Source organism: Crinia signifera, chromosome 1 (assembly GCF_055691185.1).
Source record: "Crinia signifera chromosome 1, ASM5569118v1, whole genome shotgun sequence".
Lineage (NCBI taxonomy): Eukaryota > Metazoa > Chordata > Amphibia > Anura > Myobatrachidae > Crinia > Crinia signifera.
In genome coordinates, this window is record NC_139217.1 from 93,104,104 (window position 1) to 93,129,083 (window position 24,980).

The window sequence follows — 24,980 nt, forward strand, 5'->3', positions numbered from 1 at the left end:
GAAGTCTTCTTCACAACTACTGAACCTCTGTCCTTGAAGTACTTGATGATCCAATAAATGGTTGATTGAGGTCGGATCTTACAAGCAATATCCTTTCCTTTGAAGCCTTTTTTTGTGCAAAGCAATGTGTTTCCTTGCAGGTAACCATAATTAACAAAGGAAGAACAATGATTTCAAGCAAGATCATCCTTTAAAGGTTTCAGTCTATTATTCTAACTGAATCAGCATGAGAGAGTGATCTCCAGCCTAGTTACCACTGTTACCTCAGTTATTGGGAGAATAAATTAAATGATGTCAGCTGGACCTTTTGTGGCAGGGCTGAAATGCAGTGGAATTTTTTTTATTTTTTTTGGGGGGGGGGGGGGGGGGATTAAGTTAATCGTCATGGCTAAGAGGGACTTTGCAATTAATTTGTGTTATGTGAAAATTGCCATCATAAAAACTGAGGCAGCAGACTTTGTGAACATTAATAGGTCAACGTTTCATTGTTTAGTAACACTATTTGCAAGATAATACAAAAGCATGAAGACATACGTTTTTATAGCAGCAACCATTCTGTAAAGCAGTGGGAGCCGGGACTGCACACCTGCATCTGATGACATCATGACTTCCAGTGCAACGCCGGTGTCATGAAGTTGTGAAGGAACCATCACCAAGGTAACCAATACACAGACCGTAAAAATAGACAAAAGTGATACATGCTGGTAACAGGGGTAGGATCATCTAAGCAATATAGTAATATAATAAAACAACTGACTGAAAATAATACATTACTAATCATATCAGAAGCATGATAATGACAGCGATTCACTCAAACCATTAGGGGACATCACATGTAACCTATAGATGCAGCGTGATTCACATTTGAGAAGTTTAAGATTACAATTGCCTGCATGCATTGATTTAGGAACATGATTGATCAAACGACATTTGAAGCACTATGATGTCATTGTGAAAAGTGGTGAGTGACAGGTTGGTCGCTGGTGTCACTAAGCAGGGCAGCCCTAATGTGGATCTGTGGACTATCATACGGTCATTGAACTTACATTGGGTATCCCCAGGTAAGATACTGTAGCCCATAGGGACAAATTATTTGATAGACTGCATAGGTGCATGTAAGATGGAAACCAATTTTATAATGGTGGCTTGAGTGTTGATGACAGATACCGACAGGTTGTACAACCACATCTGAAGCAGTCCAATTTTTTATTAAATAGAAAACGGGTAACTGGGCTAACAGAATGACCAATGATATCTGCTTGGACCAATAGGTCTTGTCATTTTCTAGCCCTAGAGTAAAAGGGTATAATATCCATGTTCGGAAGTTGTAACATTGGATCGGTTTTAACAATTCTATTGATATGTACACTGTTACTGAACATCAATTGAATTGTTAATATATTAGAAATAGATGTACCTGATTTGTTATTTTCCAACATTATTATGTATTTTCAGACCTGAGCTTAAGTAACCAAAAGTAATGGAACCCAGTCTAATGGAATCACCAAACTGGGGATGAATTCAATAGACCTTTGGCTTCTACAGTAAAGGGGAGCTGTTCTGTTCCGACTGCTCTCTGTTTGTGTGTGTGTGTATGTATGTATGTTTATATAGATAGATAGATAGATAGAGAAAAAAAAAAGCGGAAGGTACTCCCAATAACTAATGCAGATGCGGCCAGTGTCTTCACAGAAAATATGAATACAAAGCGCAGAGGTGCGGAACTCATAGCCCAAATAAGTATCAGAAAAACCGCCAGCAGAGTTTCAATTTAAAGATAAATTGTCATCAGGTTACAAACATAAGAAAACATACCTTTATAGAGGCATAACACCACAGAATGTCCGGCTGATCAGGACTGGACCACACACCCGTCCTTCCGCCGCTCAACGATGACCTCATCATACAGGAGATGTTCAGTACAGCGTGATAGGAAACAAAACATCACCATGGTGACCATATATAAGTCACCGGTACTTGTATATTGTCATGTGTTAGAGAGCGAATGATTGCATGGAGGGAGCCAAGCGCAATAGCTAGGAGCAGGAGTGAGGTGATAGAGAGAATCTCTACTAATAACCACACAGACTCCTAAGACCCACTGTATTAACACCTTATAAGCCCGGTTATGGTAATTGTCAGGACAACAATTATATTGATATTTAGAAATAATCCTGTCATTTTCCATAAACGACCACTAGATAGCAGTAGAATAAAGGGTTATATGTGAACAATTTAAAGAAGAGAATATCCTCAGACCAAATTGAATAGGCCACTAGATGGCAGTGGATTAAAATTAAAGTTAGCAAGCTAAAGAGAGAATAACCTCAGATTAAATTGAAATCACAACTATATGTAGCCCATCTACTCAATAAATAAAGCCTAATAAAGGACCAGTTTGAAAGAAAGGAGGAAACAACCCCATGAGGAGTTACTCCAAGAGATCAAAATATAGTGTGTATATATTAACGCCTTATTGACACCACTCAACCCCATTTAATCACACTCCCATGAATATATGAGACCCCCTAGAGGTAGATACTAAGGGGAAACAAGAGCGAACCACTATATAAAAGGCTACAAGCAGCAACTAGGAAGAGAAATAATATAAAACAACTACGCCAGAAATTCGTACTGAGCCAACTCGTGCTGATTAAAAAGAAATTATTATTCCTTCGCTTTTCCCTACGCTGCTGACATCTTACAGCCAGGGTACTTCCAATCACAGGGCAACCAAACCCGGGTACTTACCACGAATGACCAATAAGACGTAAGTGGGAGAATTACAAAAACGCTCCTACACTAAATGACAAATCTTGACTCCAAATATCTCTCTCGTATAAAACACAGCAGCAAATATAGTGACAAAGTAATCAAGTCCAGCGACCACTTTTTAAAATCTCTAAACACACTTTCTTACCTTTACGGTGCACAAGCACCTCACCTTATATGTGTGTGTATATGTATGTCGTAAATTTTTAACCTCTACTTAAATTCACAAAGAGCGGAGCGGACCATGACTTGTGATTCCACACAACAGAAAGGAACACAGATTTCAAGGCCCCCTCTACCCCTATTTTTAAAAATAAACCAATAAAGGTTAAGTTTTAAATAAAACAGAAATCAACCTTTTTGGTGTGCATCCACCAAGCAAACCTTTTTCTTTCTTCATATTACCATTGTACCCATTTGCCCGGATAGCACTCCCGCCCAACTACTCAGATAATAGGCGGTTCTTCCTCATAGGAAAACCACTCCCCCCGGAAAAAAATCCCTTTCCCCATTCCCTGCATATAAATATCTTGTATATTGTCACCATGGTGACGGTTTGTTTCCATGCACGCAATACTTAATGGCTCCTGTATGATGATGTCAGCTTCAAGCGGCGGAAGCTGAGAAAGCTGATCTGCGAAACACGTGCCGGCTAGCAATGCGCAGGCAGATAGCTATTTATTATTTTCTTTACAATGTATTTTGATTGATTGTGTGTTTGACTAACATTTTTAAAGGCTTCCACCCATCCATAACTGTGCGCTATCTATATACCTGAAGTGAGAGTTTTCTCTCAGACACTACAGTAAGTGCATTCCCTTCTCTGGGCAAAAATCTACCCATATATTCACACTGAGGGATACCCAGAAATACGCAGGAGGGACTGCCCTCTGACGGAGCACAATCTTTTATTATTGGTGCTATCGCCAGATAACAACAGCAGTACAGTTGTGTCTGTCTATCACCTGCACAGCTATATAACGGGTTGCGGGGACACAAAGGAGTGATAAAAGGTTGAGTACCCACTCCAGCAGGGTACCCTAAACATGAGGTCTGGCAGCGATTGTTGTGGAATATTGTAGATCTACAATTAATCGCACAGATCAGGGCAGCCATACACTAGATCATCTAATTAGAAGTAACAAAAGGTCATTGAACCCACTTCTATAAGGCACCTCATAATAAAGATCTGTAGGCAGCCAGTTCGGGATAACAAAGATCCGCAAAGCCTGCACAGATCTAGGTAGCCCACACACAGTGCAATCAGTAAAATCATCCACACCTGTATAGCTATATATCTGCCTGCCACCACAGTTTTTAATAAGTGTGAAACCCCATCCATGTAAGTTTTGTGTTGTTTTTAATAAATTTTCGCAGCTTTTTAGAAAAGAACTAATAAAAGTTAATTTTTAGTGTAAATCTTCTTTGAGGTGCACCTTACTAAGGGCATATCTTTCTTTCTTTGCATATATTTTAAAGCGGCGGAAGGACATGTGTTTGGTCCTTTCCCAATCAGCGAGACATTCTGTAGTTTATGCTTCTATAAAGTATTTTTTTTTCTATTTGCCTTTAAATCCTGATGCCAATTTTTATGTAAATTGGAACGTTGAAAATCTGCTGGCGTTTTTTTGTGCTACTTATTTGTGCCACATCTCCATAGAGAAGACACACTAGAAGTATTCCTGTACCTCTAGCGGCTGTCTCATCTGCTGCAGTGGCCATCTTTGGAGGGGCACTGGGTCTACACCTGCCGCTGTGCACCCCTCCCAAATTAAGATCTATCTCCCCCTGGGCAACGAGCATTTAATCTCCTATGGTAGCAAGCATTTATTCTCCCTGGTAACTAGCATTTTACCCCCTATGGCAGCAAGCATGTATTCCCCCTTGCAACGAGCATGGAACCACGTATGGAAAGAAAATGTAATCCCCCCTGCTATATATAGCAGGGGGTAAGGTGGGCAGCACTCATGGTCTTATAATGATGAAGCAGTGACACTAGACTTCAACGTTTCAGATTTATTACAAAACCTTTGAAGTCCAGTGTCACTGCTACATGATTATAAGACCTTGAGCGCTGCCCACCTACCCCCTGCTACATTTATCTGCGATGGCACCTGGCAAATACTACTACAGGATCAGGAGTACCAAGTGAAAAATTGCTTCTATATATCTATCTATACACACACATACATACATACATACATACATACATATACGCACACAATTAGACCGTTACATAGATGGTGACACCTTTGCTTCCTGGTGGCTGATGTCATACAAATTTTGTTTCATTCACACTTATTCTAAGCACTGCGCAATAACACAATGGTAGCTATATGAATCTGCGATGCAGGGGCCGAAGCTTCATCCTATACACAGAGCAGGCCGCCTCCCATAGCTGTGTTGATTAAACGCATGTCTGTGCAGGACATGGTAACCACCAGGAAATAAACAAACCATAACTTCCGGAACGAGTCAATATGGCCGGTGTTCATACACCAGAAGTGACGTCAGCACGCACGCCACACAGGCTGCCCGGAAGTGACCTTTGCTGCTATCCAAGCCTCGCTCTCGGTTGGCGCCGTAAGGAATTGGCGTATTTTAATGTTGTTAGAGTGACTGTACGGTGAGTGGGGGTATAAAACCTACTGATTTGGTCCCAAAGATATTCAGAGGCGGGAAGCCTACGGCTCACCTGTTGTGTTAGAACTACACATCCCTGCATGCACATAGTTTAAACGTGTTCTTATCATTACCTGCTACATCACAGTTTGACACTAGAGGGCGTACCAGTACAGTTGTTGAGTAATTTTGAATATATTATATATATATATATATATATATATATATATATATATATATATATATATATATACTGGGGACAGTTGTTATTTCTATACTAGTTAGAATGTTTGTTTGTTTTTAAATCCTTTTGCAGTAAAACGCAGAAATATTTCCCTCTGATGCTGTCTGTTATGGAACATAATTGAAAACAAATTATCTAAAGTTCGAACCCATATCCTTCAACATGACCCATTCCATTAGGCACTAAAGGCTCTGTTTCTGGACCTCCATCTTTAACAAGTTCAGTTATGATAACGCTGTGTCAGCACAGGTAAAGACAGTCCTAAATTAAGGAAGAAGTCCAGAAGCAGAGCATTTTGTACCTAATGGAATGATTCATGTTGAGGGTATGTGAACCTTATGTTAGAAACAATCTATTAATATTAATGTATTTCATGGTTGCCTACCTGACCCTCTCCTTCAGGGAGAAAATGCTCTGTCCCTGGACTTCCCAGGTAATGTATGATTGCCATCACCTGTGGGGAAACACCTTTCTTATCAATTACCTAGCTCACCACAGGTGATGGCAATCCTACATTACCAGGGAAGTCCAGGAGCAGAGCAATTTCTCCCTGGAGGAGAGGGTCAGGTAGGCAACCATGCTGTATAAACAAAAGTAAAATATAATTTGTATGCTTTTGCAGAATACATTGCACACTACCATTTACCCTTCTAGCCTGTGCAGCCAGAAATACATGGCTGATCTGTATTTTGCTTTGTTGTGCATGTGTGTAATGGCACTACAGCTGGATCCTATTGCTCCTTCTGCACATGAAATGGTTACTACAGTTAAAGCCATAATGTATACCAGACCAAAAGTAAGTTGTGTTTTTACTGTGTTCATTGCAGGTGTAAGGCTTTAGGACATAAAAGATGGCCAAAAAGAAGACCAAAGCAAAGAAAAACATCAGTACATTGTAAGTCTGGGAGAATAGCAGGTTCTGTGTGAGCCAGTAAAGTTTGTTTCAGAAGGGGTATATGGGAATTGTCTAATTAATTTTATGTGCATTATACATTGTTGCTAGCAAGCAAGTTGGCTTGGGTGACGGACGGGATCCCGACAGTTATTTACCTGACGTCAGGATCCCGACTGTTAAAACACCGACAGCCAGTGTTCCCGACGGCCACCGGCTATTCTCCCTCGTGGGGGTCCATGACCCCCATAGAGGGACATGAGCCACTGTGCCCGCAGCGTGGTGACTGCAGCGAGCCCGCAAAGGGCTTTGTTGCGCTCGCTATGCTGTCCGAGTCCGGCCATTCGGTATCCCGACTGTCGGAACCATATACCACACCCAGTTGGCTTTATACAGTCACAACAACTGTAGCCCCATACACAGTGATGGCTAAACTTGACACTCCAGCTGTTGTTGAACTACACATCCCAGCATGCCCTACTACAGTTTTACTATTTGGCCATGTTAAAACTGATGCAGGGCATGTTGGGATGTCTAGAGATGTGCAGGTCTGGATTTACTCGGATCTCAAATCTGGATCTTATTGGCTATATGCTGTGAAACGAGAATGGGTTAGGGGAGCTGCACTAAATATTAGGGAATATTTTACATTGATGTTATTGAGTTGGGGGATATAACTCGCTGCTGCGTGAACAAGCCCAAAGCGAAATGTACGTCCTCCAAGAGTCGCCGATCACGTGGGCGCTCACATGACCGGCTGTTGGTCTCCGCTCCGTCCAGGGATTACACCAGCTGCGTTTTGGAGACACGTGCATCGGCTTCAGATCTGGTAATCGGACCCCCCTCTGGCGCCTGCGGTCATTCCCAGCTGGGTGCCAAGGGCAACAAGAGGGAAAGGTCCGCTCTTTCTTCCTCTTAATACCCTGTTCTCCGTGCCTCTGACTTTTCTCCCCACAAGCCTGCATGTGTACAGCGTGAGTAGGCTAGTTTTTGTGGAGATTACTAGTAACATAATAACCAGATGCACCTAGTAACATGTAATTGTGCCTTATTTTGGTCTGTAATGTGGCAATTTGAATAGTAACATAGGAATAAGAATATGTCCTACACAGAGGTTATATTTATCTAGCTCTGCAAAATAATATTGGCAATACATGGTGTATTTATAGCTTTAAACAGCGCATCATTGTTAGTATGCTGATTTTGTGTCTGGTTGATTAGTGTTTCAATGGTGTGACATGAATGGAACATGTTTGAATGCTACAATTGAAACACATGAGCTGTAATACCTGTATATGCTATGTGGGACATTACCACCCTAATTTACACTGCATAGGGCATACTTACATTAGTTGATTGCTGAATGCAGCAACTTTAAAAGAGGGAATTACAAAAGTGTGGATGAGAGCCGCGCAATTGTATATATGTATATAGAAGTGGTGTAAATACCTTGTTTGATATATTATGCAATTTTATTTTATTTTTGATCTATGATTAGACCCTGATCACTAAAAATTGAGTGAAAACAGCCATAACATCGATGGTGATTTGTTGTTGGGGTATATGATGGTCAATCTTACATGAATTGCCAATTATCGATAGAACATCGACTAATATCAAACGGTATTGCCCCAATTAAATATACCAGTATCTTTTTAATCAATCTATAAAATCGCAGTGTTCTTGCAAAAAATTATTTTCACACAGTTATGTAGATCCATAGATCTATTGGATTAAGATAAAAAAACTCACTCTCAAAAAAAAGAAAAAGAAAGTTCTTTAATCTTTAAATCCAAATTTATTTCAAAATATACATACAAAATTTATAAAAATAAAAACATACAAAAATAATAAACATAAAATTACAAAAAATATATATAATTATTTGGGCACAGCAGATAAAATCATAAAAAAGTTTAAAAATAATAAAAAACATAAATGAACTAACAGGATAGCTTTAATTTGGGGGATCTAGAGTGCACCCCACCCAAGTTTCTTTTTTCTTTTTTGTAAATATGGCTATATGCTGTCACATGTTTTGGATAGCCAATAAGATCCCATTTTGAGTTCAGAGTAAATCCGGACCTGCACATCTCTAATATAAACTATATGCGATACTGTGAACCATATACACACTAGGCGATATTTTGATCCAACAACTATAGCCCCATACACACAAGGCAATATTGTTGGTACCCTTCCACAAGAAGTGGGACTTTGTATCTGATTTAACTTTTTTAAATCAGATGGTTAGGCAGAACCTAACCATCTGATCCATCCCAATGGTTAAACACCTTGCACCATCAATGTTTAAATGGTTGACAGCCATCCTCGATCCACCTTGCTCCTTATAAACCAACATTGTGGTGAATTCCTGTGTTAATGCCCCCTCCCTCGTTAATGAGGACCTCCCCCTCTGTCTGACCATCACTCTCCCTCTGTCTGCCCAGTTTTGCCTGGCATCGGCAAGTGTGTATGCGCTTGCTGATGTTGAGCACCTGCCGGGTCTGCGCCACCACCAATATCGGCGTAGGTGGTGATAAGTTAATGTGTATTTGAAGGTTTGCAATTTCTTCCATGATTGCACAATTTCCCAATCTTACAATCTGTGCCCATACACTACAGATATTTTCCAGTGGCTTGCAAATCTTTTTGATCTTAACATTAGATCTTTCAATCTGAAAATTCCTCATACACCACCCTATTCTAATCTCTATAGCAGTGATTGTCAGCAGTGGAAGAATTGTATGATTGCCAAATGGTCGCAAGACCGATTTCCACCATACATTAGTAATTGCAAGTCCAATCCATTGCAAATTGTCCAACATGTTGGACATTTTGCAATGGCGACTGTGATCACTTATTCATCGCAATAGGCAATTGGGTAAGCCCATACATCAGCACTGGTTTTGGGTATTCATCACAAAATTGTCAAATCGCCCCAATCCATCGCTGATATATATGGGCAGCTTATGGAGACCACACTACCAACACTGAGCCGCTTTACTGAAGACTTTGTTCAGGACAGTTGTCCATAGGTAGGATTACCATATTATCCCTTTATACCAGGACACTCATGAATTACACAGGTTTTGTGGTTGGCTTAATTCAAACCTGCATTTCACCTGGTTTTAGCTAAAGAACATGTGTGAAGCCCTGTACACACGGGCAATATATCGCCAAATTTTTGGGAACAAATTACAATCTATAGTTTGCTCCCAAACGCTGGAACATGAACATTATCTCGGAAAGATAATCTTTTAGTGTGTATGGGCCTTTAGTATGGTAATGCTAGCCATACGGTTGCCATTGTCTTGACAACATTTCTGCTATGCATCAGTCATTTACCTATTTAAACCGTCCAACTGTTCTAACTATATTTATTATTGTTATGACGTGTTTCTGCCACAGAAGAGATTGCTGTTCTTTATTATAATTTTTTTTTTCATAATTGGGTAGGAAAAAATACTTCAAAGAGAAAGATGACAAAGAAACTACACAGAAGGTGAGTGTTTCAATACTAGTCTGTTTTTCAACATTATGCCTGTATTCTGTGGGTGTATATATATGCTGGATTAGTCATTATTTAAAGGAAAAGGGGACAACACATCTAGGAGTTAAACCCCTTTAATAACTGTGTAGGCAAAGTACTGTCTTCTCTTAAGGCCTGTACACCCGGGGCGATTTTTTATTTAACTCCATATTTTCAATAAAACAAATTAAAATGGCAAGGACAGAAATGGTTGGGCCCTGAACCTAATATGTTGTTGCACAATCTTTCGTGGTAGATCACAGTAATCCTCTAATGGCTCTCGGAGAGACTTCTGCACCTGTCAACAGGTAGTTTGGCCCAGTATTCCAGAGCAAACTCCTCCAGCTGGCTCAGGTGTGATGGACACCTTCTCCAGACTGAATGTTTCAGCTCTTTCCATAGGATTCTGACCAGGCCACTTCAGAAAAATAAATATACATTTTATAAATCCATTCTTGAGTGCAGTTAGCGCTAGGTTTTGGGTCATTATCCTTTTGGAGGAACCCTTAGACTATGTATTTTAATTATATATCACTTTTCATGAGGAATGAAGCATTGTTGCAATGAGCTATAATTTGTCGCTTTCTGTACACACTGTAGGGATGTACTTGACCAGCAATGGTCCGTGACGTTCATAGATTTTCTCCCAATGTAAATAGTTTTGTCGTCGATGGTGGAAGTCTCATGGCAACATCCCATCACTTTTAAGTATTGCACATAGGAGGCCACAGTCCCTGTTCTTTCCAGGCAGACCCTAACCATCTGATCCATCCTAATGGTTAAACACCTTGCACCATCAATGGTTAAACGGTTGACAGCCTTCCTCGATTCACCTTGCTGCTTATAAACCAACATTGTGGTGAATTCCTGTGTACTTCAATTCCTGTGGTCAGTTATACTTTGTGGGAGCCAGTGTATTCGACATCTCGGAGGCCTCATGGAAATCACATACAGCAGGCATGTCCAAACTATGGCCCTCCAGCTGTTGTGAAACTACAAGTCGCATCATACCTTGCCACAGTTCTGCTATTAGGGAATGCTAAAACTATGGCAAGGCATGTTGGGATGTGTAGTTTCACAACAGCTGGAGGGCCAAAGTTTGGACATGCCTGGCATACCAAACATCCTACATAGTGCTCAATTCCTTGTGACAGAATCATGATATCTTGGTGCATTTGGTGTTCAGAATGTGTTTTTGCCTATAGAGTTATCATTGCTTACTTCAGAGGCTGTATGGTGTACACACTAAGCTGCAGAGGAGTCCTATCTGTGCTGTTCTACAGGATGCTTTCTAGCCTTTGCTTCGTTTAAACCAGTGATATATTTGTAATGCACACATAGGCTGTATTAAGGGATGTGTTGAAGCAGGTTAATGAATGCAGTTGATCAACCTCTTCATAGTCCTGATAAATGTTTTTTATTTAATGGCGTTACTTGTCGGGTTGCAATATGCTGTGGTATTTGGGGGGTTGCGTCTTCGGAAAAGCGTTCTGCTGGTCAATCTTAATTTAAGCTTATCACATGGCAGAGGAATGTGATCAATGGTTATACACTGATGCTGTGTCTTCAGACGCAGCCTTTGGATCCCCTAAAGTCGCCTCCTGCTGCATAAGAACATTTGAGGACTCCGAATCGGTCCCTGAGTTTCTCATGGAGCATATTGATAATATTTTACTTGCCCAATATCTTTTCCTGCCTCGTTTGTTCAACCTCTGTTCGTTTGCTTTTGGATTGCCCGTCTGCTCCCATCCAATTCCCCTCTGGAGGATAGCTGCCCCAACCGGAGGTGCAGTGATCGTGAACATCCCAGGACGGTCAGAAGGATGTGTGAGCAGTGTATGCCACGGGCTTCTATGTATTATGCTGTTTTATTCTGTCTATAGTGAGTGCATTTTTTTTAATTAATTCTTTTAAAATTGAATGATCTGCACTATCTTTTGCATTTTTGGTCTCCCTATCTCATGAGATGGGAGATTTTATATTACAGAAACTGCACCACAGGATCATACTTCGTATTGTATGTGGACAACATCTACATCAAAGGGGTGTGGTATGCGCCTCCATCAGTGGGTATCCCGACTTCCGGTGCTCCGACAGGGGTGTGAGTGCTAAGAAGCCCCTTGTGGGTTCGCTGCGGGCCAGGTGGCTTGCTACGCTTGCCACATGTTCTTTTCTCCCTCTATGGGGGTTGTGGACGAGAATAGCCCCTGTGAGTCAGGATCCCCCCCTGTCGGAGCACCAGCAGTCGGGATCCCGACATCCGGGTACTGACTGTCGGGATCCCCACTGTCGGAGCGTCATCCGGCACCCACATTAAAGGGACAGTATTATTTTACTTGCTTATTCCTTTATGTGAAATGTCACTTCCATTCATGGTTACCCTTTGAGCACTATTTATAACTTTTTGTTATCAATCCAATTTTCTGCAAATATTGTAAGTGGCTGGCTGTTGGGGATTTGTGGTGGAAGTTAGCACATATCAGATGTCCTAGGCTGGCTCCTAGGACCTAATGTGCATCCGGGACTGGTAAATATGATGGTAAATATGATTGCCTAAATAGATTTCTCCAGTTATTACACTTAGGTTGGTGTTACTGTATCTTTATAAATATGTTATCCTTTCTTTTGTAGACTGATGCTAATAAGGCAACAGAGACTGAGGCCAAGAAACTAAAGGCACCATTGCTGAAACACATGGGAGCTGTGGCTGACTTCTCTGCTATACTACAGGAGCCCGATGATGCAATGCAGGGAGAGGGGGCAGAGGAGTCTTTCAGTGAGTAGGCCTGACACAGTCAATGACTGCAGTGCTGACATAACCATATACCTTTTGGTTTCGTAGGGTGTTAGAGTTTGGGGGAAAAGATGTAATCACTCCTAATGGAAGGTTACAAATCGGGGTAGCCAATAACGTCGGTGAAATCAGGGGGCCAGCTAAGCCTATTACAGCCAAATAAGCTTGTAATGCCATGTGTGCACTCACACATTATAGCCATCTGGCTTCTGCTTTGTCCATCCTTGTGTGGGTGTTGGTCATTAGGTCCACTGTCAATCGGTTGACCACTATTGGTCATAAGGGAAAGGTCGACACTTGGTCTAGGTCGATATTGACAAAAGGTCTACATGAAAATTGTTGACCCAGGAAAAGGACTTACTGCAGCCATTTCCTTAAATAATACTAGTGCAATATCCTGCACATTCTGCAGCCCATCCAGCCAAGTGTTGAGGGGTGGACAGTCGGCAATAACTGTAAGACCCTGCCACCTTGCCAGTACCTGCACTGGTGTGTGGTATAAATGTAATGCACTGTCCCCTAGCTGCCCAGGTGTTCGGCTGCGCCATCCCCTAGCCGCCCGGGTGTGCGGCTGCACCGTCCCCTATCCACCTGGGTGTGCGGCTGCACCGTCCCCTATCCACCTGGGTGTGCGGCTGCACCGTCCCCCTATCCACCTGGGTGTGTGGCTGCACCTCCCCCTGTCTGCCAGCGTGTGCGGCTGCACCACCCCCTGTTCACCAACGTGTGCAGCTGCATCGCCCCCTATCCACCCGGTTGTGCAGCTGCACTGTCCCCTATCCACCTGGGTGTGTGGCTGCAACGCCCCCTATCCACCTGCTTGTGAAAGTAGCCATAATCCCTCTTGACGCACATTCGCACCAGACCTATACAGGTGTAAAGCTACTTGGAGCATTTTACTTTTGCGGGTGTTCTAACTTTAAACTTTCCGATAAACTTGCAGTTTGTGTATTTTTAATTACTCTTTAGATCCATGAATGTCACATTACGTGGACTAGATGCACGGATTATAATACACTATTTTGTATGTTCTAGTGAGTTTGCCTTATTGTAAGCTGAACATTGATAATGGGGGAAAAACCCTGCTTTGAAATGGAACGTAGTGTGACTTGTCCTTGTGCAGCCGTTATCCTGGTCACAGCTGTTCCGTCCGTACCTGTGTTTTTATTTTGAGATGTGCATCAACCTCATCCTTTATTATTCAAAAAATGCTAGAAGCGCATCTCCATGCTGACCCCAAACTGCAGTGTGTGTGTATGTGTGTGTATATATATATATGTATAGAGAGAGAGAGAGAGAGAGAGAGAGCGCGCGTGCAGGGGTTTGGCACTCCTTGTGACAAAAATGCAGCTACGCCGGTGCCAGCACAAAACAGATATAGAAGACTTGCGGTGGGGCACTCGTGGCAATTGTATAGAAGCAAAAAGATTTGCCAGCTGGTTTTCAAGCAGCAACGTTTCAATTTATTGTTCAAATTGTCGTCAGGTTACAAAAGAATAAAGCATAAAACATACCTTTATAGCACATTGAAACCAGGGAAGTGAGGCTGAGACGCCGGGGGATGGGAGAGCAGCCCACATGGGGCGCAGCATGATGACATCACACGTTCAGCTAGTGAACAGTGTGCAGGAAAGCTGGTTGCCATGGAGATGGCATGTAAACAGCCTGCAACACTGGGGAAACAGAAAAAAATCACCTAAAATCACTCCTTTGTTTATTTAGGTGATTTTTTCTGGTGGTGTTTACTGTGACCGCCACACAGTAAAGCTTTTTCACCATAAGCCCCGGAGTGACGCCTGTGTTTGTCTGTCTATATATATATATATATATATATATATATATATATATATATATATATATATATATATATATATATATATATATATATATATATATATTCAGGCTATATCTTTATGGGTATACAGTATACTTATATGAAAAGAGGAGAAAGAAGGGGTTGTAAGATGGGATGCACACCTTCAATTGAATAGAAAGAGGTAGTATTTTTAGCTGTGTTTTCTGGCTAGAAGCCCAAGTTTCTTTCTTCCCAACTGTGATTGTAATAAAGAATGGCAACAGTAGCAGTGGTTTTCATTGAACTCAAATGTCAGTCACATATACTTTGTATCAATCTTCTATAGGTATGTAGTTAACTTCTTAGTAGTTCTTATTTGTAACCACTTCTCTTTCACAATGTTGTTTTGAGAGGTATTCCTCTGTTATTTGCATGAAAGATGGTGTGAAACTTTTTTGCTTATTTAATAAATAACAGTTAGTGCTTTGCAATCATAAATTATCATTTGAAAAATATATATATGTAATTATTCCGGTTTTTATTATATATTTGATATTAGTTTGCCCCTTTTATAGGGTTTCTGCCTGGACCGGCAGTAAACCTTTTTTGGGGGTCCTCAATCCAATTATATATACGACCGGAGAATTTCAATAAGGTATTTAACCCCTTCCTGAAGCAGCATGTTTTTGCCTTCCTGACAGAGCCCTTTTTTTCAAATCTGACATGTATCAAATTTGGGTCGATACAGTCTGTGTTTTTTTGTGAAAAATACCAAAATGTCGTAAAAAAATAGAAAATTTAGCAATTTTCAAAATGTTAAATTTTCTGCTTGTGAGACAAATAATCATACCACTCAAAAGAGTTAATAACTAACATAGACCATATGTCTACTTTTATGTTTCCATCATTATTTCAGCCTCCTTTTAATTTTTTTAGACACTAGGAGGCTTAAAATATGAATAGCAAATTCTCAAATTTTCAAACACTGATTTTTTTTAGGGACCAGTTCAGTTCTGATGTGACTTTGAGGGACTTGTATGTGAGACACCCCCCATAAATGATGCCATTTCAAAAACTGCACCCCTCACAGTATTCAAAACAGCATTTTGGAAGTTTGTTAACCCTTTAGGTGTTTCACAGGAATTAAAACAAAGTGTAGGTGAAATTTCAAAATTTCATTTTTTTTGCAGATTTGCAATTTTAATACATTTTTCTAAGGAACACAGTAGATTTTACTAGAGAAATGTGACTAAAAATTGATTCCCCCAATTCTTTTGTTTTCATAAATATCCTATATGTGGCCCTAGTGTGCACGTTGACCAAACCACAGGCTTCATAATAGAAGGAGCACCTACTTGATTTTGGAGCCTCCTTTTTATGAGATTATTTTTTAGGCACCATAAGATGCTAAAAGTTAGGAACCCCCCCACAAGTGACCCCATTTTGCAAACTACACCCCTCAGGGAATTCATCTAGGGGTATAGTGTACATTTCAAACCCCCAGGGGTTTCACCAATTGTGGTACAACTGGGCAGTGAAAATGAAAAATTAATTTTTTTACACAAAAATGCAGTTCTGGCTCCAAATTTTTCATTTTCACAAGGAATGAAGGAGACAAAGCACCCCAAAATCTGTGCCCCAATTTCTCCCGAGTACGGCAATGCCTCACATGTGACCAAAAAATACCATTTGGGTGCATGGCAGGACTCAGAAGGGAAGGAGTGATATTTGGATTTTGCAGCACAGATTCTGGTGGAATGTTGGTGGGTGCTATGTCGCATTAGCAAGACCCCCGAAGCACCAATACAGTGGAACCCCCCCACAAGTGACCCCATTTTGCAAACTACACCCCTCAGGGAATTCATCTAGGGGTATAGTGTACATTTCAAACCCCCAGGGGTTTCACCAATTGTGGTAAAACTGGGCAGTGAAAATGAAAAATTACATTTTTTACACAAAAATGCAGTTCTGGCTCAAAATTTTTCATTTTCACAAGGAATGAAGGAGACAAAGCACCCCAAAATCTGTGCCCCAATTTCCCCCGAGTATGGCAATGCCTCATATGTGACCAAAAAATACCAGTTGGGTGCATGGCAGGACTCAGAAGGGAAGGAGTGATTTTTGGATTTTGCAGCTCAGATTCTGGTGGAATGAATGGTGGGTGCTATGTGGCATTAGCAAGACCCCCGAAGCACGGTGAAATGATGAACCTAATAATCCATAGATGTGTGGTATATTTTAAAACACTCCTTTATACATAGGCCGGGTTTGTCGGGGCAAGTTTCACAGTGGAAAATAGTATCCTTTCTTATTCCCTTTTTATAGCAAACTTTGCACCTTTTTTGTGTCCTGCCCTTTCTTGCAGTGGAGGGGATTTCGTTAAGAAAATGCTGCCCTGGTACAATACGGGGGCCAGTACTAGAAGTACTGGGGCCCTCTGCCTGCTGGTTCCCAAATATTAGGCCCTTTATGACTTCCTCTTGAAAGTGCATAAATGTCCCCCTCTGGCTGGTAGAAGGGAATAGCACGTAAGCGTTATACAGTGCCATCTGGATGATATACACGGCCAGCTTCTTGTACCAGATTTTTGTTTTCAGCAGGGGACTGTACGGCTTCAGTACCTGATCTGAAAGATCCACTCCGCCCATGTACTTATTGTAATCTAGGATACAATTAGGTTTTGAGGTGTGGGTACTGGTACCTCGTACAGGGATGGAGGTGGTACTGTCTCCATGAATTGTTGTCAGTATAAGGACATCCCTCTTGTCCTTATATTTGACCAACAACATATTTTCGGTGGATTGTGCCCTGCTTTCACCCCTTCTCAGTACTTGGGCAATGTGCGTTTTTGGGAGGCCTCTTTGGTTCTTGCGCACAGTACCGCAAGCTGCTGTACCTCTTGAACCAAGGGCCTTAAACAGGGGGATGCTAGTGTAAAAGTTATCCACATAGAGGTGATAACCTTTATCCAGGAAGGGGTGCACTAAATCCCAGACAATTTTTCCACTAACACCTACGAGGGAGGGGGGGGCATTCTGGCGGTTCAATTCTTGAATCCTTCCCTTCATATACCCTAAACCTGTGGGTGTACCCTGAGGTGCTTTCACACAGTTTATACATTTTTATGCCATACCTTGCCCTCTTACTGGGAAGGTACTGGCGGAATTTAACCCTTCCTTTAAAATGTATAAGGGACTCGTCGATACAAATACATTTTTCAGGGATGTACATCTCTGCAAATTTGGCACTGAAATGATCAATGACCGGCCTGACTTTGAATAGCCGGTCAAAGGTGGGATCATCTCTGGGTGGGCACTGTGCATTATCGGTGTAATGTAAAAATTTAAGGATTGTCTCAAAACGAGTCCGAATCATGGCCATACGGTAAAATGGGGTGCTGTACAGAACATCTGTACTCCAATATTGCCTAATTTCTGGCTTTTTTACTATGCCCATATGTAACACCAGACCCCAAAATGTCATCATCTCTACTGCATCTACAGGGGTCCACCTAGCAAATGATGACGTGGGGTTTTGAGCAATAAACTGCTGGGCATATAAATTACTTTGGTCCACCATTAAATTTATAAAATCATCAGAGAAAAATAATTTGAAAGTCAATTTCTCTGAGACCTGTTGAATCAAATTGGATTCCTGGGATGGCCAAAAACTCAGGAACCTGGGGCTCAAAATTGTCTGGTGGTGGGGTCCATACGGGATCAATCATTTGGGGGGGGTCTCAGCTGCTCTACGGGGGCATCTTTGAGGGGGTCCCTCATCACTAGAGGAGGAAGAGGAGCTTAAGACGAATCCTTCAAATTCCCCGCTTGCATCACTGGCTGTGTCAGAGTCAGAGGCAAGCATGGCATATGCCTCCTCCGCTGAATACATTCTTCTGGATGACTGGGATGACATTTAGGATGACATTTGGGATGCCATTTTTATTTTTGTGTTTCTGTAAGTGTAATGTTTCAACACGTGTATAGTGTAGGGGGGGGGTACAAACTTTATTTCAACACGGGGGGTATGTAGTGTGTATGTAGTGCAGAAAAAAAAATACTTTATACAGGAATTTGATCCCAATAAAAAAAAAAAAAAATTTGAAGGAGTTAAAAAAAAAAAAAAAAAAAGGTCCTGCGCCAAAAATTGAGCACAGATGTTGGTCAGTAACGTCCGTCACTGAACAGCGCTCAAAGGCAACAGGACACCCACAAAAGCAACGTGGGTGTAAAAACAATTTAAAAAAAAAATAAACCACAGCACTCTCCAAAAAAAAAACAATTTAAAAAAACTGCAGAAAAAAAATGATATCAACCCTGTGCCAAAAATGCTGTTCAGTGATGTACGTCACTGATCAGCGGCCACAGGACACCCACAAAAGCAACGTGGGTGTAAAAACAAAAACCCCACTGCACTCTCCACTGTGGGTGCAACCTGACAGGGTATATATAAAAAAAAAACCCTGGACCCCCAAAAAGTTGCTGATCAGTTATTTAATTTAAACTGATCAGCACAAAAGGGGGGGCAGCAGTCAGTTGCACAGGCAGCACAACCTTTGGTGCAACTGACAGGTATATATATATATATATATATATATATATATATATATATATATCTCCTATATATTTGGCTACATCTGTCACTCAAAGTGGGTGTCTGTGTCTATAACGCTCTGTTCCTGGACTTTCCTCTTAATGTGTGATTGCCTTCATCTGTGCTGAACACCTTTCTGAGAAATTAACCTGTTTAAAACAGGTGATGGCAATCATACATTAAGGGGAAGTCTAGAAACAGAGCATTGTGTCCCTCCTGGAAAGGGTCATGTTGGGAGGTATGTGACAGAGAACCAGCCCAGTGAGCCCACAGACAGTGCCAGACACCCACTGCCTTCCCATGTTGCCCAGCACTGCTACTCCACAGCCACCAGGTGAGCGCCCCCCTCCCGCGATTTGCGGCAAAACCTCCCCCCCCCCGCGCGCCCCCCCCTCCCGCGATTCGCGGCAAAAACACCCGCTCCCCCGCGACCCCCCCTACCGCGATTCGCAGCAAAAACACCCCCGCGACCCCCCCTCCCACGATTCGCTGCAAAACGAACCCCCCCACGACCCCTCCCGCAATTCGCGGCATAACCACCACCCCGCGACCCCCCCTCCCGCGAATCGCGGCAAACCCTCCCCCGTGACCCCCCCGATTCGCGGAAAAAACACCCCCCCGCGACCTCCCTCCCGCGATTCGCGGCAAAAAGAACCCCCCCGCGACCCCCCCTTGCACGATTGGCGGCACCCCCCCTGCGACCCCCCTCCTGCGATTCGCGGCACCCCCCCCCCCCGCAATTCGCAGCAGCCCCAGGATTAAATGGCACATGCAAAACACTGACATGGCTATGGTCGACAATGAAAAAGGTTGACATGACTTTTTGAAGATTTATTTTTAATTTTTTTAATTTTTTCATATTCATTGTCATGTGTCGACATGGACACCAATGAAGTGGCACACTTATGTCAACATTTACATGTGTTGACCTTTCTGTATTTTTAATTTTTTTAATTTTTTCATATTCATTGTCATGTGTCGACATGGACACCAATGAAGTGGCACACTTATGTCAACATTTACATGTGTTGACCTTTCTGTGTTGATTTTTTCTTGTGGCGATTCGCGTCACACCCCCCCGTAACCCCCACTCCTGCGATTCGCGGCACCCCCCGTGACCCCCCACCTCCCGCAATTCGCGGCAACCCCCCACCGGAACCCCTGTGAACCCCGCCCTCCCGCGATTCGCGGCACCCACCCCCGCGACCCCCCCTCCCGCAATTCGCGGCACCCCCCCCCATGATTCGCGGCAGCTCCAGATTAAAATTGCACATGGAAAACACTGACATGGCTATGGTCGACAATGAAAAAGGTTGACATGAGTTTTTGTCATTTTTTTGTCATTTTTTGAATATTTTCATATTCACTCTCATGTGTCGACATGGACACCAATGAAGTGCCACACTTATGTCAACATTTACATGTGTTCACCTTTCTGTGTTGATTTTTTTCTTGTGGCGATTCGCGTCACACCCCCCGCAACCCCCCCTCCGGCGATTCCCGGCACCCCCCACGCGACCCCCCCCCTCCCGCAATTCGCGGCAACCCCCCACCGGAACCCCCATGAACCCCGCTCTCCCGCGATTCGCGGCACCCACCCCCCGCAACCCCCCCCCCTCCCGCAAATCGCGGCACCCCCCGCGATTCGCGGCAGCCCCAGGATTAAATGGCACATGCAAAACACTGGCACGGCTATGGTCGACAATGAAAAAGGTTGACATGAGTTTTTGAAGATTTATTTAATTTTTTGAATGTTTTCATATTCATTGTCATGTGTCAACATGGACACCAATGAAGTGGCACACTTATGTCAACATTTACATGTGTTGACCTTTCTGTGTTGATTTTTTCTTGTGGCGATTCGCGTCACACCCCCCCGCAACCCCCCCTCCCGCGATTCGCGGCACCCCCCGTGACCCCCCACCTCCCGCAATTCGCGGCAACCCCCCACCGGAACCCCTGTGAACCCCGCCCTCCCGCGATTCGTGGCACCCAACCCCGTGACCCCCCCCCCCCTCCCGCAATTCGCGGCACCCCCCGTGATTCGCGGCAGCTCCAGAATTAAATTGCACATGGAAAACACTGACATGGCTATGGTCGACAATGAAAATGGTTGACATGAGTTTTTGAAGTTTTTTTTTTTTCATTTTTTGAATATTTTCATATTCATTCTCATGTGTCGACATGGACACCAATGAAGTGCCACACTTATGTCAACATTTACATGTGTTGACCTTTCTGTGTTGAATTTTTCTTGTGGCGATTTGCGTCACACCCCCCCCCCACCCCCCACAACCCCCAATCCCGCGATTCACGGCACACACACACACACCTCCCCCGCGATTCTCGGCACCCCACCCCGTGACCCCCCCTCCCGTGATTCACGGCACACCCCCGCGACCCCCCCCCTCCCATGATTCGCCGCAACCCCCGCCCCGTAACCCCCCCTCCTGCGATTCGCGGCACCCACCCCCGCGACCCCCCCTCCCGCAATTCGCGGCACCCCCCCGCGATTCGCGGCAGCTCCAGAATTAAATTGCACATGGAAAACACTGACATGGCTATGGTCGACAATGAAAAAGGTTGACATGAGTTTTTGAAGTTTTTTTTTTTCATTTTTTGAATGTTTTCATATTCATTCTCATGTGTCGACATGGACACCAATGAAGTGCCACACTTATGTCAACATTTACATGTGTTGACCTTTCTGTGTTGATTTTTTCTTGTGGCGATTCGCGTCACCCCCCCCACCCCCCCGCAACCCCCACTCCCGCGATTCACGGCACACACACACACCCCCGCGATTCTCAGCATCCCACCCCGTGACCCCCCCTCCCGTGATTCACGGCACACCCCCCGCGACCCCCCTTACCATGATTCTCTGCAATCCCTCCCCTCCCGCGATTCGCAGCATCCACCCCCCACAACCCCCCCCTCCTGCAATTCGCGGCACCCCCCGCGACCCCCCCTCCTGCAATTCGCGGCACCCTCCGCGACCCCCCTCCCGCGATTCGCGGACACCTAAGTTGCAATACAGGGCATCTTTCATACAATTCTAACCATATTTCTCATATACAAATGTTCACAAATTAAGGGGGCGCAGCCCCTTACGACGGTGTGAAGAGCGCCCGTAGGGCGCGATGAATCACCTAGTATATATATATATATATATATATATATATATATATATATATATATATATATATATATATATATATATATATATATATATATATATATATGTATATGTATATGTATATATATATATATATATATATATATATATATATATAAAAAAAAAAAAAAAGTTGCTGATCAGCACAGATCTACTGATCAGCACAAAAGGCGTGCAGCAGACACAAAATATAGCACTCTCTATCACTCTCTGTCACTCTCTCTCACGATCTGTGACTCTATGACACTGCAGCAGCAGAAGCACACAGAAAGTCACAAGATCCAGGAAGCATCCAGCTGCTGGCAGCACGCTACCAGCGGTGATCAGGTAAGTATCAGGCAAGGATCAGGTATGTATATCACGACAGATTGGTCGGTGACCGCTCTGCACGCAATTCCAGACCGGAATGGCGTCTGCAGCGCAGTCACCGTTAGTTTAAATGACGCGCCTTGGCTGTGATTGGTCCGTCGGTCCGACGGACCAATCACAGCCTTGGGGGCAGGTGGGGTGAGGTGGGGTGAGGTGTGGTCATCACCGGTGACCCCCTCATACCCTCTCACACCCGACGGTGATTGACACCTGTGTTACCGAGCGTCTGATTCGCCGGTAACACAGGAAAACGCTGCGACTGGCTGTTCACATTGAACAGCCAATCACAGCGATCGCCGACGGGGGGAGGCATCGCCGCCCCCCCTGGGCATGCAGGGACATGTCTGCTGTCAGGGACAGCAGACATGTTTAAACTGTCACCGCGTCTATAGACGCGGGGACAGTTTAAAGTCATGACGTGTATATATACGTCATGTGTCGGGAAGTACATCCCGGCCATGACGTGTATATATACGTCAAATGTCGGGAAGGGGTTAAAGGCTAATTAGCTTCTTTCTCATTCTCATGCTATATTGCTGGTAGGGGTTTTCTGCCCTTATCGATCGGCAGTCTCCCTCCTTAAATTATAACATTACTTGAGATCACTGCATAATTATAGCATAAGTATGAATACATTTGCAAGCAGACATTGACCCTAGCTCTACACGTCCGACACGTGTTTTAACTATCTAAAGTCTTTTTCAAGGGTATACAGTATATACAGAAATAATTGTATCATGTTAGTGGTGTAATGGGTTTACTGATACCTTTTTCAGATTGCACCTATGTCCCAAGTCAAGGTGTGGTGTGAATGCACCAAACTGAATAACCTGTGTGGACCAACCTGGCAGTTAAACGGGGGTTATAAGGAGGTTAAAACCAGGGTGGCCCTTTGTATAATGGGCCACCCAGGTTTTGTGTGAAAGGTTCATCCCCGGGATCAAAATCCTGGGTCCAACCTGGCTTAGCGATCTGAAAGCCGTGTTACACTACTTAATACAGGTTGAGTATCACTTATCCAAAATGCTCGGGACCAGAAGAATTTTGGATAATGGATTATTCTGTATGTTGGAAAAATTTTATATTGCAAAAAGGGATCTTGCATTTATGTTGTATAAACACATTAACCACTTGAAATAGACACATATATTTTATTTGTGCATGAAACAAGGTTTTTTAAGACTTGAAACAAAGTTTGTGTACTATCGCAGTTACTGAATTACCAAGCAATCATTTCCGTGCTTATATTTAGTGCCAGTTACCTATCATTTCCCCAGTAGTGCCAGTTACCTATCATTTCCCCAGTAGTGCCAGTTACAGATGTAGCCAGCAGGTTTTTAGCAACAAAATAAAAGTACATTTTGGAGACTATGGTTTTCGGAATAATTTCGATAACGGATAAGGGATACTCAAACTGTAATTAAAGGACAGTGTTGGACATTGTTATATCTCTGATTACCACATTTTATGGTTATTTTAGTTCTTGTTTGTCCACCCACCATAGATCCACCACTTCATAGTACTGCTGTCTATGAGGATGAGTCCCTGGATCCTGAGCACTTGTCTGCAAGGCAGTTATCGCCAATGCCACCACCTGTAAGCCAGGAGAGAAGGTAAGATTCCCTTGCATTTGGTTGAAAAGGCTACAATGGTGGATGAAAGCTTGCGCAGTCAGACTCATGGATTCTCTAGATCAGCAGTTCTCCAACTGTGGGTCCTGACCCCAAAGTGGGTCTTGACCTTCTCAGCATGGGGTCACGACTCCATGTTGCTGACCATTTCTAATCTCAGTCCTTGATTCAAGAAGTCTGAAAAATCTGTTTGCATAATTTTGTGCCTCCACAATGCTGCCATGCACCTGCTGACCACACATGTGATGTGATGACCTTCTGCTGTAACTTGCTGGGGTCCCATAAAAACAGTTGCATTTATTATAATGTCATTTTAGAAAGTCATATTTTTCCTCCCACCCTCCTTTTGTTTTGGGTGTTCTCTTGATCCCTATCTGGTCCTGCTCCTCTACACTATGCTGAGTCCCAGCACAAACAGATACTGTTTGGGATTTAAAATCTGAATTCTGTAAAGAAAAAACTATTAGCATTAGAAAAGTGAGTACTATTTGGTGGAAAAGTCTGAATACTAATTTTTATATATTCGTATGGTGTTTCCGCAGATTAAAGCTAAGCGGTATG

General features: G+C 43.1%; 1 protein-coding gene across 3 annotated transcripts in view; it reads left to right on the forward strand.

The window, feature by feature from the left end:
* Positions 1-5,250: 5,250 nt before the first annotated feature.
* The window catches only part of CENPU (centromere protein U), a 30,168-nt gene continuing 10,438 nt past the window's right edge, over positions 5,251-24,980 (forward strand). For 2 of the 3 annotated variants that reach the window (XM_083170322.1, XM_083170336.1), the window contains exons 1-5: positions 5,251-5,398; positions 6,466-6,533; positions 9,990-10,035; positions 12,694-12,838; positions 24,293-24,401. In XM_083170322.1, coding sequence (XP_083026448.1) covers positions 6,490-6,533; positions 9,990-10,035; positions 12,694-12,838; positions 24,293-24,401 — 344 coding nt within the window. In that variant the 5' untranslated portion in view covers positions 5,251-5,398; positions 6,466-6,489. The remainder of the gene's footprint in view (positions 5,399-6,465; positions 6,534-9,989; positions 10,036-12,693; positions 12,839-24,292; positions 24,402-24,980) is intronic. The other variant, XM_083170328.1, reaches the window with a different exon arrangement.